The sequence below is a fragment of the Phalacrocorax aristotelis genome, chromosome 20 (genome assembly GCF_949628215.1).
Source record: "Phalacrocorax aristotelis chromosome 20, bGulAri2.1, whole genome shotgun sequence".
In the NCBI taxonomy this organism is placed as follows: Eukaryota; Metazoa; Chordata; class Aves; order Suliformes; family Phalacrocoracidae; genus Phalacrocorax; species Phalacrocorax aristotelis.
Window position 1 is genome coordinate 5,154,316 of NC_134295.1, and position 21,157 is coordinate 5,175,472.

A 21,157-nucleotide genomic window follows, 5' to 3' on the forward strand; every position below is an offset into this window, starting at 1 on the left:
GAGAGGAGCTGTCGTCTGATGACAGTGCGACGACCTGTGATGGCCACATCACAAGCCACCACCACAGCTGACACACCTGGGTTTTGGCTCAGCCCTGAAGCTGCAATAACAACCTGACCACCCCTCTCCTTCGCAGCTGTTCTTCGAGATCAGACTTGAGGTATTCTCTGACTGAAGGTGTACGGGACAACCACTCTCTCGAGGCCACCAATGTCGCTCTTTGTCTTTGGGGAGAAAATGTCCATTTCTGGGGCTAGTGGATGAGCGGCATCTGACAGCACCGAGGGCCCTGAGTTCAGGAACAGGCGGAAGAGCCTCCTGACGAATTCAGATACCTCACTGTGGTCCATCCATAATCTTAAAATTAGGACCATATCTAAAAACTCTCCTAAATGGGGAAAGGTTGCTCAGTTGTGGATTTAGAGGTGAGGGGGTTGTACCAGCTTCCCAGTTCAGGGACACCACGTCACAGCATGGAGGGGAAACCACTGCCTCTCCCCCTCCCACCTTGCAGCTGCCTCCAAGCCTCGCTTCAGCTCTGCTCCCCTTGAAGCAAACAGGCTGAGGCCCACGGGATCAGGTTATGGTGACACCGAATGAGCTGGAAGATCCCGTCCGAGGGGCTTTAGGACTTTCTCATCTCGCTGTCACCAGAAAGCAAATGCAGAAGCAGAGCTTTGGGCTAACCCTCAGCTCCCAAGGACTCCGCTCCCCTGGTTCGTTACGCAGAGGAGCCCGTCGGGGGGCCGTGCTAGCAAGAACGGCAGGGCTGCCATCAGCCTTGCTTTTCTGCCTGTCTCTCCCCATGCTCAAACTCGGGACCAGGGCCAGCAACAACAATGAGTTCATCTCCCAGGCAGTCACTGCAGCTTGCAAAGCCTGATTATATCTCCCTTGCTCTGCAAGAAAGGCTCTGGGTTTAGCTTTATGAAAATAAGCTTGGGAGTTTATGAGTCGTTCCCCCTCCATCAGCTGAAGGGAGAACTCGCTGCCAGCGATGGGGACAACCCGGAGGGAGTTCTTAGTCCAGAAAACGTTTCTGAAAGTAGCGCTTGGCTCCACATCAAGGCCGCTGCCCTCCACGGAAGACTCAGCGGCTGGTCCTCAGCTCACACAAACTAGCACCGTTCCCTCTCAGCCACGGGGGAGATCCACATGGATCAGTCACTAATAAACGCAGTGTTGAAATCACTTGAGAAACCATTTCCCATCTACTGCAAACCTCACCTGTCAGCCCCTGTAGAGCTCTGCCTGTCTCCCAGCAGCGCCCGACAAAGTGTCTCAGGTGGGACCTGCACGGGGCTGCACAAGAGCCACCAGTGCCCAGGAGGGCCTGATCCATCACCTCCCAAAGCGAGTGTGAAGTCTCCTGTTGACCTCCCTGGTCTGGGGATGGGTTGGCAAAGCTGGGAACAGACACTCCCCGTTCAGATCTCCTGCCCTGTCCACCGGGGCTGCCTGTGCTCTTATTTAGCCAGTACAGTCTCTTTCTGAGCCAGGGACATTTAGGCACTTGGTCTGGAGAAGCAAACATTTATACCTCTCTGATGGCAGTAAGATAAGTTCTCCATAACCTCAGGCTTTTAGACTGAGACACAAAGGATGACCTATTAAACTACCCAAACAATTCCTCCTTCATCCAACTTCCTTTCCTTGGGAGACTTTACACTCCAAACAAATATAATACAAACAAGCATTATCCCAAATCTTTAAAGCCCAGAAAGATCCGTGGTTTATACGCTCCAAATAGCACAGACTCTCATGGCTTTACTTTTTATTATCTTGTTAAAACGCTATTTCAGCCTATGTCAGGGTACCAGAGAGAATGGGGCTTTAGAGGCAGAGCATAAAAGCAGATGAGAGATTAGCTTACCCTCTTTTGCATTTTTTGTAGACTTTATAAATGCTTTCTTCAGGAAGCCCATATTTTTCTGAAATCTGTGAAAGAAAACATGGCAATTCTTTGTACTTGTAAAATGAAATTCCCATGATAAAAGTCAAAGATAACACTGAGACGGGGGTATTCAGGAGCAAAGGGTTCCCCCTCCCTTTTTCTCAAGAGAAAAGGGCCGAAGCACTGATCTGAACAGGACGATTTGAACATGTCTGTGTCTTGCAGTGGGCAGATGGGCAGGCTGCAGCTTGGCCTTGCTTCTCTTTCTGACAGCTACTGCCAGGCCAGGAACTTAGGGGAATAATCTTCATTTTCTTGCTCTCATTCCCAGGCCCGTTTGGGGCCTGATGCTTCAACCTGCTGGGCACAGAGAGCGCTGAGCTTTCCCTTTGCTGATGCATCCGAAGGGGAGAGAAACTACAGAAAGTGTTTGACTGTGGATGCATCTGACTGCAGCTTTTGCTTAGGTTTAGGTGATCTGTGAAGCTTTCCGGCAGGCCTCTCCTAGGCAAGTACAGTTACGGACTTAGGATGATGGTTTTGTAGCTTTTTCACAAGCTTTTTCTGTAGAGCTTTTTGACCCTGTGGTGAGGGATGGGGGAGGCAGAAGACGGCAAAGAATCCTCTGTGCTGACATTTTTCAAACTCTCTATTTTTAAAAGTTTGTAAAACCAACAGAGCTTAAAGTGCAGCCATAAAGCCACCCCAAATCTGGGAGGTTTATTGTTTGTTTCCTTCCCAGCAATCTCCAAAGAGGGGTGGGTTATCAGAGATGCTGCTGATAATCATCACAGAAATATGTCTGTGTGCTCCTCAAACACAACACAGGGAATTCCAGCATGAGGCCAGAATTGGCTTCAGGTTGTGCATCTACAGCCTTGAGAACAGAAAGGGTGTTTTACAATGGAAAATATGAATGAGTTGCTGTAAGAGGGGATTGATATTATGATCTGAACAAAACATCTTTGCCATGAGGACTGTTATTCCCCACTGCAGCACTAACAACACGCAGCTCACGCCAGCAGCTGTGGGTAGAATTCACTTGCTCCTCACAATTTCCATTTCCCGTCTCAAGAGAAAGCAGACATGAGATATAAACGGTCTTACAGTAATTCAGCTTCCTATACACCAAATGCCATTGCCCTTTTATCTGCAGTTGTACCCGTGCCGCAGTTTTTTGGTAACACTTACAGCTGTTCTGAGGCCCTGGAGATCTGGTGTCTTCAACATGAGAGCATCAAACACTTCCTCTGATTCCCTCCGCACGTACAACAAGACTGAAAGAAATAAAGCACAGCACTGAATCAGGGCTCTTCGCAGCGTATTCTCAGTGATGCGGCCTCATGTAATTCATGATCCAAGGTTACTCGAATCAATGAGACGCTACATTCAGGAAGGGTTCCCATCCCAGGGTTTACCTCTCTGAGGATCTTCTTCCTTGGTTTGCTTTGGAGGTATCGGGTCAAACTCATCTGTGAATGAGGCACCACTGCGTTTTACGGGCAGCCTAAGCAAAAGGAATACAATACTCTCAAAAGGACAGAACAATAGCAGCGAACAAAACAATTCCAGCAAATGAACTCTTGATTGAACAACCAATTACTCCAACAAACATCCAGCAATTAAATATTGGTTTTGTAATTATGGCAGCAGAGCGTCTATCAGAGCTGCAGCTTCCTGCCTAATGCATACAGGGGCAGCAGCGAGTGCGGGCAGCGGTTTTGGTGTCACATCATAAACAAAGGCCCTTTGCACCTTCACGTCATTGTTTCTCTATTGATGTCACTGGACAACGGATCAAGCCTTGGGTAAACACTGCTTCTCCCCACTCTAGACACATTTCAAGTGTGATTTCTACTTAATTCCAGTTTACTTTCTAGCAGCATCTGCCTCTGGTTACTCGAACCCTTCAGTGACAGCTCTGTAATCATTTTTTTCCCCTTCTTTCAAACATTGTCTCAATAAGAACAGCAGGACAGCCATGGACCAGACTCATGCTGGAGTGGCTCACTGACGGGGAAAGAAATGCGTCTGTGTTTCCGCATGCCTTGAGTCCACTCTAGGCCAAAATGTAACATGTACTTTGACACTCAAGGGCATCAGGGAGACGCTATGCTGCGTTATTTTGCACCTGTAGATATATACTGCCTACGGATATCAAACAACCATGACATACCCAAAGAAACAGAGCAGCTGATGGGTGGGAAATACAAAATGCTGCCTCCTTACCTGTTTGCAGAGTTGGGAACAGCAGGAGGGAGCACCTTGAAATGGAAAGGAAACATCGATCTTTTAGTTTGCACAGTATCACAGTGAGCCAGCGAAGCTGGGGGGGAAGGCAACATGGGCACATTTTAAACATGATTTCCCTCCTCCCAGGCCATCACTTTTCCTATGCAATTAAACCCAAACATCTGTGTGTGTTTCTTAGATTAAATGAAACCTGATATAAAGAACCTATCTAGATTCTCCTCCTCAGTTCATAAGAGACCTTCTGGAACACATATCTAGCTAGACCCAAAAGCAGGTCAAATCTCATAACCTGCTTGGGACCAAGGACCAAGTTTCTCAGCGATTTCTTTGGTTGTAAACCAGATTCTTCTAGTCCCTGGTTTTGATGCTGATGCTTCAGTACAGCAGCCACTGCAATAGGACGCTACAGTTTTGTCACAGATGGCTTTTCCCTGCTGTTTGACAAACCGAGACAGTTGTTCCTTGAAGGAAAACTGATGAGCTCTGAAGGACGCTGGGTCTCGGTTTTTGGGGTCTCAAGGGACAGAGAAGGGCAGAGGACAAGCAAGACATGTCCCACACGCGCAGGGACTGAAAGGTCGCATTTTTCTGTAGTTTACTTTCTGCTGATATTCTTTGCTACCGCTCCAGTGCTCTTTGGAAGCTGCAGGTGATACCTGTAAACCACAGGAATATCTGGCTGGAAGGAACCTGGAAAGGTTATCTTGCCCATCACTGTTGCATGACTACCTAGGCCACTCCTGACAGCTACGTCTTCAAGTTCACCACATTTCCACAGAAGGATTGTGGTTTGGTTTTGGTTTTTTACATAACATAAGTCATGTCTGGGGACTGATCAGTTTGGAAATGATGGGGGTGATGGATGAGGGCAACAGGTTGGTTGTTTTCTGAAGGGACTTACCGTGCCACACCTCTGCAGATTTGAAAAATGGACGTTGGGGATAAACAGGACTGGCTGGGTTTCGAGGTCAGTCTCTGGCCTCAGGAACGTGATTTCATTCCCTCTGAAGCCAGAGAGCAAACAGCCTTTCAGACCTACAGATGGAAAGTCCAGTTCATCTCAGTTCACATGGCAGTTTAAGAGGCAACTACATGCAGAGTGAGGAAAGCGCCTGCCCAAGGTCTCCCAACAGAAATATTAGAAAAAAGAGGGGACCCTGCAGAACCAGGTGTTCAGGGCTTGCCCAGGGCCATCTCCCCTGGGGAAGGCTCCCTGCCAAGACCCCAAGACAATTCAGAAAGGTTGGTTAGTATTAATAAAGGGCTTTCAGAGTCTTGGTAGGAGACCAGGCAAGGACCTGACTGACAAGTTGTTTCTGAAAGGTGCTGATTTCATCGGGCTTGGCAGTACCCAGGGCCAGATCCTGTGGAAGTTAACGGACAAGCCTACATGGATTTCAACATGCTTTGGATCAGGTAACAAACACTAGCACTGACCATTGTTATTGGAGTCCAGGCATTTTCCTTTCCTTCTGAACTGTTTTCTTTCATCATCTCGCATTTTCCTCTCGGCTCCCTGTGGGGAAGATAAGGCAAAAATTAGGACAATGGCAGTTCTAACATTGGCAAGAGAGGGTTTACTGATGACCTCTGGGAGATAAGCACATTAAGGTAAAGGCAGCCTTTATTAAAAAACGCTCATCTCAGAGGCCTTCCACAGGCTGTCCAGAAGTTTCTGATCCTTATAAATTAAAAAATGAAAAGAAAATTCACTTATAAAAATGAGAAATGCAGACAAAAATCACTGTGAGAAATTTTTCCATGGGAAGATATCTGAGGCTGGAGAAGAACCTCTTAAGGAGGTTCTCATGTCTTCTGCTATTTAAAAACTTGTCAAAAATAGAGTTTATTATGAGGCACAATCCCATGTAGGTCTGATACGGGAAAAACTTTCTAATGACTCTGTTCTACAAAGGCCTCAGCAGTGCAGACACATCCCTGCTGTCCTGTCGCACTCACCGGAGGGGACTAACCCTCTCTGTTCCTCAGCCCTGACCTCTAGACTGTTCTAGACTCTCACAACCTTTCTGTTTTTTCTCCTGGAGTCACTCACCACTGGTTTAAAATTCCTGGTGGAAAAGCAATGTTCTACCTTATCACAGAATATCTTGATCTGGCAGACGGCGCGGTGCACCAGCTGGCTGGTTCCATTGCCGTAGTCATAAGTGTCTATCTGGAGGTTGAGCGGGACACCTTTCACTCCTTTCTGGGAGGAGAAGTCAGTGCTCAGGCAATTCACCCCAATAAATACCTGCAAATAGGAACAGAGATTGATACAGCTTGTTGGCACTGAAAACAATTCTCAGACGGCAATGAGAACAGTGGGTAGGGACAAAAGCAGCTCCTGAGACATCTTTCCAACCCTCCCAGCATCAGCCGAGCGCATGAGCTGTTGGTTTCCCACCCGAGCGCACCCACCAGTCCTTCCTAGCCACAGTTTCCCCACACCTATTGCAGCTCCCCGTCTCTCTATTAACCCTTAGGCGCTCTACTCCATCAGCTCAGGCAAGCGTCAGACAAGATGCAAAGTCTGCCTGGGGATGTTCTCACTGATATTTCTGATCTTTCATTTGAACAAGGGACCCTCAGACAGCAATGTCCCCGAGGAAGGGAGGAGGACTAGACTACAGCTTCAGGAATTACAAATCATTGCTGCTAGTCAAATAAATATTCATCACACACTGGCCTCCTTTATCCTACTCCTCCTCTTTTAGGATGGAGTTACCTCCAGTGGGAGCTTTTGACGAAAAGCTGAGCACAAACATGATCCACATTGTTTCTCCAAATTACCAGCTCCTTTGTGTGACCTTGGAATTTCCCCTGGACTCTGGGGACACATTTGCAGCTGGTGAAGCTCCCACAGCTCCATCAGCAGGGCTTTGGCTGAGGATTTCAGCCCTGAAACCTAATGTCAGATCTAGTCAGTACCTATATATAGAAAAGAAAACTACTTAACTGTGGTGTGAAGTTTAATTGCAAGAAGAGAAGTAACAGGTGCTACAGACGACCCAAATACCTGACCCCTCCTGTCGCGGCTCCCAGCCCTCGCAGCTCTCTGAAGTCTCACCTTTACCTGCCCCAGGCCAGTGCATGTACGGAGTTTCTCCTAAGAGTTAAACCCAGTTTTGCTGAGGTGCCCCTGAGGGCTTGCCACATACCTGACATATTTCCATTTCTGACAGCTTTGCCTTGAAGACATTTGTTAACCTCTTGGGTTGTAAAAGACCAAGGTCGCCTTTGGGCTAAAAGAATCCCAAAGCAAACCAGAGTTTTCCCAAGCTTCCAGCTTCAGAGAGATAGGGTATTTATGCTTTACTTTTTTTTCTTAGTTACTTCATCTTTTTTTTATATACTCCTCTCAATCCACACTAGATACAAAGTGTTAACAAGAAACTCTGAAGAGATGCAGAAGAGACAGCAGAGCTGGAAAGGTGTGCATATAAGCTTTACAGATTTTAAGGTCAAAAGGGATCTTGTGACCTGCCTGGCTCCCTTCCGCATCACACAAGCCACAGAAGGGTGGTCAGTCATTTCTGCACCGAAATGCTGCCTTGAAAGGAGGGTCTTTGTTCCCTAAGCTGTGGTTTATTTAAATAGGCTTCACCTACATGTGAGTAGAGCCCTGATCTAGGCTGCCTGCTGCAAAAGGCTTTCTTCAGAGTTATCCATCAGCACTAAAAAAACATCTCTGAGCCAGTCTCAGGTGTACCCAGAGTGTTTATTAGCTAATGGCAATGCTTAAACACACAGAGAAGCATGGTGTCCTTCCTCACTGTCCTGGCAGACAAACACTACCTGGGGCCACTGGAATGGAATTGTTTGGATTTGAAACTCTCTCTGTCTTTCAGCTGAGGAGTGGGGGGGAGCAAACCTGGGCCATCAGAAAGGAGCCTACAGTTTTGCTGTGGACCAAGGCTTCCCATATCCCTTCCACAAGCAGTTTGTACCTTTGCTTCTTCATGGATGTTCCACACGAAGGACAGTGCGTTGTAGGCTAACTCCTCGATGTTCTGCACTGTGTTGAAGTTTTCTTTACAGTCAGCTGAAATGCAATGGAGAAGACGTTTATACTCTGGCTGCAAAACGGGTTACATTCCCTAGGTTTTCCACCCCGCAAAAGCCTGCTTCTCACTGACTCCAAGGCTAAAAGAAACCTTGTAATATAACAGAGGCTGTCCTCAATACCACTGGATAAACCTTAGTGTACATATGTAAGGGGTAGGCCAGAAATGACTCAAGGATTTTGGCTGATGACTGCTATTTGAGTGGTGATGCTATGCTAAGGCAATGTGAATTGTTTCTAAATTCAAACCACTGTGTCTCGCTCTAAGCCGCCAGGTGCTCAGCTGGACAAACACAACCTTCCTCTGGCCCAGCATAAAACACTGTAAAGCCTGTGTGGTGGTAGTGGAGAAGGACAAGCGGTACCAAAGCCTTTTCTGGCCCAGATTCCCAGACTCCAAGAGGCCATAGGTCACGTAGGTAAGAGCCAAAATAGCATTTTCTGTCTCTCTCTGACTGAAGCTCTTTGATGTATCTTGGGTTCCTAGTGCATGTCCCTACTCTTGGCAAACACCATCTTAAACCCACAAGAGCTCCTCAGCCAGAAAGGATCTGAAGCCAGCAGATCAGCCTGCTCCTCCCCACTTTCCTCCAGGCCAGATTCTGGAGCTTCAGCTGTGTTACTGTGTATTGGAAATGCAGTAAAATGGTGCTAGAAGTTATCATCCCCACCCAGCCATCGCAGTCAGACAGCCCCGCTCATACCAACGTCAATGACTCTCTGCTTGGCTGTGGGCTGGCGGGAATGCCAGTGCTTCCAGAACTTGAGCTGCTCCGTCGGGATCTTTTCGTTGTCAAAAACAATCATCACAACACTCTGTAACACAGTGAGGATATCCATGTTAGTACACACAGCAGGCTAATGCCTGGTGCCCTCATTGCCCTTTCCATCCAGTGCATCCACGCGCCAGCCAAGGGCAGCTTAGTGTCATTGTTAATGTTTTACTGCTGGGGAAACTGAGGCAGACAAGGGAAGGGACTTGAACACTGTCATGCAGGCAGTGAGTGACAGAGCCAGGAGCAAAACCAAGATGCCCTGTCTGCCCCCTAATTGCACTGTCCATGAGCTCCCACCAACCCCAAGGAATACAAGGATCCTGCGCTGGAGGAATGTTAGCAGTACTGCAGCAAGTATTTAGGCTGGGACAGCCTAAAAGGTCTTTTTCTAGACATTCTCAGTTTCAGGAATCCTGTAAGTCTTGAGATATCCAAAATCTAGCCCCTAAATACCACTCAGGATTGGAGGACCAGGGTTCTTTGCTGGGAATTCAAGCTTAGCTTAGTCTCGAGGGTGGCTCTGAGGCCTGGCCACACATCCCAGGAGCAAGACAAGGAACCTCTCTCTAGCTCCGAAGTCTTCCCACAAAGGCCCCCAGCCAGCCATTGGCTGGGGAGGCCTTTGTGCATCCCTGACCTAACTGTGAAAAGTTTCAACTGCCAGGTAACATGAAGGTTGTTGCTGTGCATCAGAGGATTAGCTTGCTATGAGTGAATCCATCCCATTCATCGCTTTAAGCCAACATGAGCCACAAAGCCATTACTCTTCATGCCCAGCTCTGTTCCCAGGCCAGTACAATTGCTGGATGTCTGATTACAGCATGTGTCAGCAAAATTGTCAGCTTGTCTCTTACCTTCACTTTATTTGAGGACAAGTGTAAACATTTGCTGTCTCCAGCTGTCCGCAGCGTGATGGGATAGAACTGTCCTTTGTTGAGGTAGGCCATGGGAGAGTCCCCAGATTTGATGTGAATGGCTTTGGGTGACCCCAGAGTGTATTCAAAGTCACTTGTATGGAACAAAGAGAGAATGATGAATAAGCACACGCTGCTGTTTCACTCCAAAAGCAAGACAGGAGGCATGCAAGTCTCCATCCCTACAGGTCACAGACACTGTACACACAGGAGTCTCTGCCCTATTCCCCATCTCATACGCCCCTACAGATGTGATCGAGCACTTCCCAGCACAGCACCTACTGGTCCTCCCCAACACCCAGGGGAGCAGCAGCTCTCAGATATCCTCATTTTACCCTTTGGTTTTGACTTCAGAAACCCTGTACATTATTGTAACCAGTATCTCTGTGTGGATGGCTACAGGACTATTGCACAATCAAAAGCCTAAACCAAGACAAACAAAAATAGGTACCTGTGATGGGACTTTTCGAACATGCTAAACTCAGATTCCTGTCTGCAAGTTCACACCCATAAGTGGCTGACGCAGGCAAACTGGGTCCTAATGGGCCCTGAGAAATAGGAGGACCTGCAGGACACTGAAATCTGCTTGTTTATCCCGGTTTTTAAAAATGGATTTAAAAGCCCAGCTTGTCAAACTCTCCATCTGGTGGGCAGCAACTTTAGTCCTCACAAAAAAGATTTGTAGTGTTACACAGAAGAAGGTGTCACTGTTGACAAGGGCATTTGAAAAGAAGAGCCTGATTTTCAAGAAGCCCTGCACCTATAAGCATTCAAACCATGAGGCTAGCTCGAGCTCTTTTGTGAGGAATCTGTGCAAGCTACCACCTGCACACAAGCCTTCACACAGAATCTTCAAGTGCCCTGGAGTTGAAGATCATCGTATTCCTATTTAGTCACTAACCCCTCTCTTTTTCCTGCGCTACCTCCCCTGTGATGCCATCTCTGAAGATAGGCTTGGCAACTCCTCTTATCTATAGCCAGGAGAGCCAGAGAACTTTAGCGCACAAAACAACAGCGAACAGAAAGCCTCTCGCTCATGAACGCGAGCTGCTGTCTGTGTGAAAATCCCCACGTCTGACAGCTGAGTCACGGAGTCAGGTGACTCAGGAGGCAAATAAAAAGTGGGAGGTGAAATAATGTTACCTACTCGGAGATTTGATGTGGTATCTAGAGCCGGAAAGCTTTGCCTGAGAGAGTGGTGGAAAGGAGGTAGAAATCTCTCCCGTTTTAGGAATAAGAGGCAGTGGCACCTTCTAAAATCAAGGTTGACTAACAGCGCTAAACCCAAAGCAAGAACCTAAACCTTAGATTAGGAGGAGGCTCCTTATCACCCTCATCAACTGTCATCTTCATTTTCTCTGTCATTTACCCCATTTCAAGTAGCTTGTGGAAAGATGGTGCAGCCACCTGGATCTATCTGTAGCACGGGAACCAAGCAGTGCTCCCCAGGAAGGGGCTGTAACGCAGGGCAAACCATGGAAGTCCTCGGTGCCACATCTCCCCTCCTGCAGGTCAGGTGATCAGATCAGAGCAGTGGAAGCACTGGATTTACACCAGTTTGGCCAACAGAATACAGTCTGAACCACACACCTCTCCAGCTAAAAACATGAACTGGCACAACTCCATCTAGTAACTCGAATTTAAGATTGGGTTTGACTCCTTTTCAGCAAAACATTTCAAACCCTAATCCCTGCTTCCGACTACAGACACTAACATTCATCACTGCTTTGTGTCTAAAGTCACAGAACAGCAACTTGCCCCTAAGACACCAGGGGAACACAACCTGTCTCTGCAAAAGCATGACATCTGTAAGTTTGCAAGGGTCACTGTCAAGACTGGCACTGGGTTGAGGGAAGGGATGCGGTCTTTCCCCAGGAAAGGGCCACAGCCAAGGGCACTGGAAACCCAGAGACCATGGACTGGCACTTACCTCTTAACACCGTCCGTAGCATAACTCTCAGGACAAGGTGGCTCTGGCTGGGGTTTGAGGATATCACTGAAGAGTAGCGACTGTAGACAAGTGGAAACAAAACAGTCAGAAGTAGAATCTTTCATTGCTTTGTCCATCCACCTCTCCCAGCCATGACAACAGAGGCCACAGATAAAACATGGACCCTCATTTCAAAGCCTTATCCTACTTCCAAAAGCAATGTAAAAACCCCAACAACTCAGTTGGAGTGGCATCAAGCTTCTAATGCAAAAGCAAAGCTCCCACTGATTCCAGCATGAGCAAACCCCAGACTAGAGACAGCCGCATGCCGCACCCCCTGGGCTGCACGGCCAACATGCAACCCACTAATGGCTCTGACCTCCTGGGGGTCCTCTTTGAAAGTGCTGTCTGGCTGCCACCTCTGCTGCGGTGGGGCTACGGGGATGCTCTCGAAGAGGGAGTTCAATGAGCTGTTGTCGTATACATCCCCTGGAGGGACCATGTAGTTGTCTGGGGTGGCATCCAGCTTGCTAGTGCCTGGTGGAAGCATGGCTGGCTTGTGAGGAGTAGGGACGCCTTCAAGACTTAAGCCGTTCTTCTTCTGTGGCTCACAATATTCTTGGGTCATGGAGACATTTTCAGACAATAGCTTCATGAGATGGGCTGAGCCATCAAAGGATGCGATGTCTGGGTCGTACTCCATTCCGTGGCAGTGCCTGGTGGAGAAAGGGTCCTGTCTCAAACCAGGGCAGAGGGTGGACAATCCCAGCAAGTTGTCACAGCAAGAAGCAAGTGCCTTGATGTGCTGCTGGGAAGCAAACTGCACAGGCTAGCTGCCAGGTGACCTTGAGTCAGCTGTGTACATCTCCTGCTTGATATAGGAGATCTGACAGGCCTGTGGGTGATCTCCACCCATACCTCTCAGTGCAATCAGCAAGAGCCAGAGGTGCTCAGCAGATAAGGGATGATCACACGAAATCAGAGAATATGTTTTAGACATGGTTTGGGGCTGCAGCCAGGGCCTACATCCATTATTTCTTTATTTGGGCTATTAAACACTCAGAGCAGCAGGAACGATAGGAAAGATAACTGCTGTGTGGTCTTTCCATCTTAGTCTTTTTAAGGCTCATTGACACTGAAAGCTGATTTTTTTTAAGTCTTTGGGGGGGGGGGGGGGGGGGGATTGGGTTTTGTTGGTTTTGGGTTGACTTTTTTTTTTTTAAAGGAAGGCTGATTCTTGTACAAATTCACAAACTCTAGGAGCTTGGGAAGCAAAACTCCCAGAGAACATGAGATCAGTGAAAAATTGACAGGGCTGCAGTATTGGAAGTGATGTGTATGGCCCAGGCTTCAGAGCAGAAAAGACTAAGTATAGGAACTATCAAGCAATAAAGACACATACAAAAATGCACTCCTCTTGCACACGGAAACCATCCCTTTGTGCGGCATCCCAAGAACTGGTCCCTTCTACAGCGGTGACTCTGCTCTAGCTGAGCTGGGAAAAGGTGGCTTATTGCCCCTGTGACCATGCTCAGAAAACAAGCCAACCCCAACATTCGCAACCCGCACACCGCTTGCGTGAGCTACCCCCAAGGGAAGTAAAGCTGAACGAGTAGCTCCCACCCGCTCTGCTTCGAGGGCTTCACCTTCATCTATGTGCTGAAATTTCTGTAGTTAATAAAACACATACCACCGTCCAGAATGCAGTGGCCTTTCAGAGAGGAGAAAACAGCCTAACTCAGCTTACTTAAGAAGAAGGGATGAAGTATCGTTCAAGAGGCTTATTCTGTCAAGTAGTTAAAAACAGAAAAGGTTGCCAAAGTACATAGCATCCAGGAAGGGGAACTGAACTCATGGTGGCAAATGAGCCATTAATTTAATAGTTAATTATCTGAAAACCTCAAAGGACAAATGGGAGTCACTGGAAGAGAATCCTGGGAGACTGGAAGCAAGTGGAACAGAAATATTTATCGGCCTAGTGAATGGAAGAGGACTTGGTCATTGCTCCCTTCTTGCTGCCAATGCTTAATCCCCTTCCCCTTTCCAACTGTCACACAGTAGGAAATACAGACAAATTCTTCAGCTGCTGCAAATGAGCGCAACTCCTCTGAACACAGCTAGACAGATCCTCAGTTGTGTAAATGGGTGTAGCTCAATTTATACCTGCTTGGGACCTGGCCTAAAGAATTTTAATATATGTCTCAGGGTTAATAACCTCCACTGTTGTTGGTAATAACACTGTGCTTTGATGTCTATTTTATGCAAGCTAAGAGGCCCATCATGCATGCAAGCAGCTGCAGGAGAATTAGACAGCTATAGAGAGCAAAAAATGAAGCTAACCTCTTTCCTATTTCATTGCGTCCCATCATACCAGATGGAAGAATCCTCTTTTCCTTTGGGACCTAGAACAAGGCAGAACAAAGAATTTGTTTATTGTTAGATTTTATTAATGGAAAACAGAGGCAAAATTAGCCTTGTCTGTGTAGCAAGTTAAGTCTTATAGATAAAACACTGGGTGAATAATAAACACCGGGCGAGGACACAGGAGACCTGGGCTCTCTTGCTGGTTCTGCCGTGGATTCCCCAAGGTAACCTTAGGCAAGCCACAACATTTTGTTCTGGGAAGGACTTTCAAAAGCACCCAAGTGAATGGGAACATTGCTCCTGTTGGTTTCAATTAGGGCGAAATCATATACACATTTCTTGAAGCCTCATCCTACAGCAACAGTAGAATAATAAAGATGCACCTAGCTATTCCAGCTCCATGTCTCTCAAAGAATTCCTGTTTCTTATATGAAAGCTGTCATGGGAAAAAAAAAGCCACCAGGCTGAGACTCAAGACACCCAGGTTCAGTTTCTCACCCTGCCCTGGGTTCCCTCCAGAGTATAATGGTGTTTTGTACCTCAGTTTACCATCTGGGCACTAGGGATAATAGTGGCACTCTACGCCTGGGGTGTTATGAGGTTCATTGCATAAACAACAGGGACAGATCAGGAGATGGGTGCCCTCCTAAGATGGCTGAGCACTTATTTTACCTTCACACTTCTCCTCTGGAACAAAGTACCCCCAAGACACCCAGCCCCAATAGGAACGAACCATGTAGTAGTCATAGAGGAGGCTCAGAGCAGCCACGCTGTCATCATCTCCATTCACCCTCATCATAGCTTTGGTGGCTGCGGTCAAGGGGTTCTCTAGGTAGGTTTTCCAGGCTTCATCTTCATTGGTATAGGGGAATTTCTGGAAGTTCATGGTGTCATTCTTCATCAGGCGCACAGATCTAAAACTGAGCCACACAGAAGAAACGGAATAAAGGATACTAATTTTCCACAGCAATTTCCATGCCACCCAGCTGAACACATGAAGGGTTTCCCAAAGGCACTGCTGGAATGCAGAAGGGATGCTTTCCTAGTCCTTAACTCCCAGAGTCTTCAGGATTACCAATTCTTCTGCCTGTAGCTATGCACAAAACTAGGCCAGAGTCTCTCTGGTGGGACCATGCAGAGAGGCAGAGGTACCTCTGCTTCCCTCCTCCTGCCCCAGGGCTGCAAAACACCACAACATCATCTGCAACTGCTCCTACCTCGGCAAGCGCACGCTACCAGCCAGCCCGATCACGCACTGTCAAGGTGGGATGTTGGTCAGTAACCTGAATGCAACAGGATTGGGAAACTTCTCAAAATTTTTCCCTGAATTTGGAGCTAAAGGCCAGTGCAGCCCACAAATGTAAGTGATCACTCAGAGTTCAGAGACCTTGACCTATCCAGATGAAACCGAACCCCATCATTTTAATGTGCTGTTAATTCATGGTTTTTAAATGTAGTTCCAATCTGTCTTAGGGTTTGGGGTTTTTTTAAATAATGTGCATATGATTTTACTTAGAGGGAGGTAGACAGGCAGATCACAACACCCTCCCTTCCACTAAAAAATTCCTGACAAAGGTGAGGCTCATGGGACTACGTGAGCTGAGAAGCAACATACCAAAATAATGCCCTGCCTGTCGTCTCTTCTGGCACTTTCTCCAGGTCTCTCCATCTTATGTTAATAAACTGTCAGACACTTAATTACCCAAACATTGGTCATCTTTCCTTTTCCTCCAGCAAATCGTACTGGCAGCCAGCACAGAAGCACCTCCATGAATTCCCTGAGTGCTCCACGCTGCGGGTTCACCCCGCTCAGAGGAGAGGGTGAATCAGTGGCCGTAATCCTGTCACGTCCTTCAGCCACGTGCATATGGTGTCACCACAACAGCTCACACTATTCATCATAAAAAACAAGCTTTGTGGACAAAAAGTACTTCTTCATCAAAATGGAAACTTCCTGGAAGGGCAGACTGGTTTTTATTTGTGGAAGAAGTTTAGAGAAAATTAGAAGACAGACTTCTTTAATCTCCAAAGTTGCCAAGAGCAGAACCTTTCAATTGCTGCCTTTTTTATAGAAAGGCAAAGAAAATCTACAGGAATTTAGGTAATGAATGCTACATTTTAATGGCATTTTTATAAGGAATATGTTTTTTCCATTAAGCTACACTCCATAAGTTTATAATAAGTCCTGGGCTTATTCGCTTATTTAAGTGAATCATTTGGAGAACAGCAATTCCTCTTGAAAGGAATCTGGCATCTCTGAAACTCCCAATTATTGCTAACCATGACAGATACTGCCAGCCCGTTTGGTGTGAGCTGCCCATGCTGACAGGGTGAAAAACTGGGTGCTCCATGGATGCTCCTGGGCTGGAAACTGGAAGGGTGCGGAGGTGGACCTTGGATGGGGTAAAAGGTGTTGGTCCATCCTTCCTGGCAGCTCAGCTAAGACGGCTTCACTCTTGCACATGCACCAACCTCTCACACTGCCATGTCTCCAGCAGGGAATACCCATAAAAACCTTGCATGGATAGTTTTGGTGATGCTCCTGGATCAAACTCAAGAGCTCTCCTTGGCCGAGCAGAGTGGCAGCCCTATAATGATACACAGTCTCTCCCAGAGCGGCACAGGGGCCATCAAGGGCTGCTTCTGCTGTCCTTGTCACCTTTTTATTAAAGAATATGTTGCTTCCACACAGAGTCCTTCCACATCTGAGCTGCACAGCAGAGAAATTGGTAACAGCTCTGCTAATGGCCTGAGGCACCCAATTCCCACTGGTTTCTATGCTCGCGTGGCGGCAGGCGCCTGAGCTCAGGTTGGTACAGAGAGTAGCTGCTTCCATGTTACGGTTCCGGCCACCACCAGCTCCCATCACGCGCTGGTATAACAGAGGTGCTGAGCTTGCTCCAATTCTCCCTCGCATGTCGGGGTGATGCGCTAACACCGGTTTCACCCCGCGCATGAAACTTCACCAGGTGTTTTGCGAGTTTCGTTGTCTTTAGCATTTCTCACGCAGCTCTCCCTCCCCTTCAGTGCCGCTGCTGTCTCCAAGGCAAGCAATCGGCGTGACTCAGATTTCACTGCTGTCGACTTGGCGATGGGCTGTTCAGTCCTGTCTGGACAGGAATCCTCACCCGTTCTCAATCCGATCTTCTCAAGGAAGAATAGGCAGCAACAGAGCTTGCTCTCAGGGTGAGACTCAGCTCCTATCACTTGTAATCAACATAGATAAACACACCATGGTAAGATGGAGCAACAAAGCATTCAGGAGCTTAAAAAAAGCACAGAAGTTACAAGGAGAAATGCTTTGGAGCTTTCTTCTCTCTCACCCGCGCCCTCAACTGAAGCACTCCTCGTTGTATGACTCTGTTCTGCCTCCCTGCCTCGTCACTTTGGCACGACACAACCACTGTAGGCATGAGCAGCTGCTGTTTTAGCATTTTATCACCTGGTCTGCAATCTGTAGGCAGAGGAGAGTTGAGGAGGGGGCTTGAGGTCTCAACCACTTGCAGCTGTGTCCAGTTTATGACGAATACAAGTTTGCATTGGTCCCAGTGTTCTTGCACTGATTCACCCAGCTGAGGACTTGGACAAAGGTGGCATGATGGGGATTGCACATTCATTCCATCTTGTTTCTTTTCCAGACTTTATACGATCCCTAATAGTCGCTGAGATATATTTGAGCGGAGCCAGGTGAACCGGCTCAGGTAGAACTCTGCAGCTAGGACAGCTCTGCAGATGAGATGCAATGCAGAGTCCATCCCATCTTACTTTTCCAGAGAGGTCTGTTCTGCTCTGACCCTATTCCAGAAAAATCAACAGGGCCAACCAATACCTGAAGAAAGGGGGTCATTTGAGGAGATAAGCAGATATGATGACACGTTTAGTGGCACCCTCTTGACATCAGATGCATTTCAGATCATGCAGCCACAGCATACCATCATTTCAGTTTGCTTCTACATCCTACTTCCAACTCAGCATTAGCAGTCTGCGTGAAGTAGAGATGCAGGAAAGGCACAACCAAATCCAGACCCAAACACACGTGAACTCTACTTTCATCACTCCCTGTGATGCCCCTTCCATGTGGCTGTGCCATGTTTGGCCACTGCAAACTGTCTGCTCTCTGTTTGGCAGAACAAACTTTCCTTTTACAGGCAGTCGCCTTGGTGCAGCGGCTCAGACAAACGAGGACAGATTAGTGAAACACAAACACATGGGACCAGCAGCCTCCCTTCTTGTGTGCACAGACTCACCCCGCTGGAGCCTCGGGGTCATGTGCAAAGCAGTGCATGATTTTGGGAAGGGAGCAGACTATTTGTTTCCAAACAGTTTAGAATTTGACACAAGGTGGTACCAGCCCCCTTTCCCCGCTCCATCCCACCCAATCTCTGTTGGGAAAGAGAGATAAATAGGGGACTATTTATCTGCCAAGTCTACCATAACAGCGGCCTCATGATTATGAATAAACACTTAGGGCTACGCTGAAACAGGAGAATATGCCTAAAGGGTCTAGGTGGGGAGATCAGCCAAGCAGGAAAGAAATGCTTGTATTCCTCTTGCCTTTTGTTGGGTTTCAGTGGGTGGTTTTGCCGGCCATTAGGCTTTGTGTTGCTTGTCTTTGTTCTCTCCCCTATAACTGATTAGGCCTCCAACCTAAATATTAGCCATGCCAGATGCTGATGGCTACAGAGAAACATCACATTGTCAGAGGAGCAGAGAATCTATGGCAACCAACAGCGGGAATCCAAAGCCGCAGAATAAAGACCCTGGCCCGCAGGACTCCAGAGGCAGTTCACACGGGGGCTTTCATTAGCTCTGGCCTTGTGCATCACACTCACCTCCCTGCTGAAATAGCCCTGACGTTCCCCAAGAGCCTCTTATCAGTAATATGGGGAAGGCTCAACACTGCACTCGTGAGAGCGGGACTGATGAAGAGCAATATTTACCATGACTGCTTTCCGGGGTAGAGATTTTAGCCTGCAAACCAGGCCCCCTTGCCAAGGAAGAGCATTACTCCACAAAGCGGCCTCGTTATTAAATCCAAACTTCTCAGCTAAATTCTGATTTTACCCTACGTTTGCAAGTTTAATAAATAAGCACATCCGAATACAATGTGACAGTACAGCCACCAGTAAGCATTCTGTCACAGGCCCATTCACAGAGTCAGGCAAAAATCCAGAGACAAAACCAGGAAAACAAAAAAAAAAAACAAAACAGAAAAAGAAACATAATGAACACACGGACTAATGATGAAAAACACTGCCTAGATGCCAAGTACAATACAGTGTTGATCCACAGGCGTCAAAGGCTTAGGAGACCACTGATCTCATGGGCCCCAACCTGCACTGGCTACAGGATTGACATATTTCTCTGGCAGCTGGATAACAACGTGGCCTCTGTCGCTGGCCTCTCCAGGGGCATCTCAGCAGCACGATCAGCCTCAGAGTAGTGCAGTACGTTAACTTAGCACAACAGCTAGATGTTTCCTAGCTGTCCCTCAGCTCTGCTTCACCCACAAAGACAGTGCACGAGCCCCTCCTTTTCCTGGAAGCACGCGGCCGGCACGGCACACACGTGAGACAGGCTGACCCCATTGCACTCACCCAGAGACCTTGCACGGATGCACACAACGGGGCATCTACCCGCATTTAGTAAGCGCAGAGCAGAAATGTGCGGTGGCTGGCATGGAAAGAAAAGGGGCCATCATGAGCGTCTTTGAGAAATGGCTCCTGTTTCCCAAAAGGGCGCTGAGAGTCCTCAGGGCCGAAGCAAGCCAGTGGTGCTCAGCACCACCCAGGAAGATGGGTTAGCCATACAGCGGGGAAGGTGTGGTGCATCCCCGCGGGTGGGATGGAGGAGGGTGGGGACCGGGGCGATGCGTGTTGCGCTGACACTCGGGGAGATAGAACCCTGCCAAGCTCTTTGAATCCCCCACCCCAACACTCCTGCGGAGCTGAAACCAGTTGGAACGGTTTGCAGGCTGAATCCAAAGCATCGTGGAGCCAGACAAAGCTTCCAGGGGCGGGTGCTACCTGGGAAATACGCAGGGAACTCGCCTGTCTCTGGTCCCTCTTGGGTTACTTTAGCTCTTTAGGACCCACAAACCCAAGATCTGAGCTCAGTATTCTTCCATTTTACACCCGCCTAACTCCCTGCTTTTGAAGGTATTTATTATCACAGGAGGAGAAACTGAGGCATGGGGATTGACATTAAAATGACTCATCCAAGGCTGCTCAGTGAAGATGAGAGAACAGAACCAGATCTGAACCTCTGCTATAAACCTCACCATCATTGGACCGGTTCCTGCCTTTCTAGCCCGAAGGGCTCCATGAGACAATTCAGTGTTGAATGATGTTTGGGGGACACCAGCTGGTATTGTGTTTTACCTGATAACATCATCCTTGAGGTATCCACCCACACTATCACATTTCACAAATGATTCGTGCTTTAGTGCCTTCCCTGCCTAACAAAACAAATTACAGCACAGAATTAGTTTGCAGTTCAGGAATTATGGCTGATTTTTTCCAGAAGCAGTTTATGATGTCGGATGGTTCAGTTTTGAGGTGTCCTGAGTTTCAGGGCGATCTGCCTCCAAAGGCAGGACACAAAAACCAGGCCCTGAACAGTGCCTATGGCTGAGCATCTGCGACCACTTGGCACCTCTGAAATATTGGTCTAAACTTTACTCTCTTATTTTCATTGTAGACAGATAAGGACACTGTATGTATTCATGAACACAAACCTTCATCTCCACCAACACACAACATCCTCACACTGCATTGAAGCTCCCAGTCCTTCAAACACCATAAGAAAGATTACACATGATGAGAAGAGCTTCATAACTCCAAGAGTTTAGGCGCTTTCAGTTATCTTCTTTTGTTTTCAGTGCTTATGGATTTTCTCCCCAGCTTCCACATCCAAAAACCTAGCTACTTGCTATTTTATTTTTAATTCTCGTATATTCACCGA

General features: G+C 47.6%; 1 protein-coding gene across 1 annotated transcript in view; it reads right to left on the reverse strand.

The window, feature by feature from the left end:
- GRHL3 (grainyhead like transcription factor 3) overlaps window positions 1-21,157 on the reverse strand; it is a 30,103-nt gene that overhangs the window by 3,393 nt on the left and 5,553 nt on the right. Inside the window, exons 3-16 of the mRNA XM_075114729.1 lie at window positions 14,928-15,114; window positions 14,171-14,232; window positions 12,210-12,546; window positions 11,831-11,910; window positions 9,841-9,994; window positions 8,915-9,026; window positions 8,095-8,189; window positions 6,240-6,398; window positions 5,585-5,663; window positions 5,049-5,182; window positions 4,124-4,158; window positions 3,313-3,401; window positions 3,086-3,171; window positions 1,874-1,938 (exon numbers count right to left, since the gene is read on the reverse strand). Of these exons, the coding sequence (XP_074970830.1) occupies window positions 1,874-1,938; window positions 3,086-3,171; window positions 3,313-3,401; window positions 4,124-4,158; window positions 5,049-5,182; window positions 5,585-5,663; window positions 6,240-6,398; window positions 8,095-8,189; window positions 8,915-9,026; window positions 9,841-9,994; window positions 11,831-11,910; window positions 12,210-12,546; window positions 14,171-14,232; window positions 14,928-15,114 (1,674 nt within the window). The remainder of the gene's footprint in view (window positions 1-1,873; window positions 1,939-3,085; window positions 3,172-3,312; window positions 3,402-4,123; window positions 4,159-5,048; window positions 5,183-5,584; window positions 5,664-6,239; window positions 6,399-8,094; window positions 8,190-8,914; window positions 9,027-9,840; window positions 9,995-11,830; window positions 11,911-12,209; window positions 12,547-14,170; window positions 14,233-14,927; window positions 15,115-21,157) is intronic.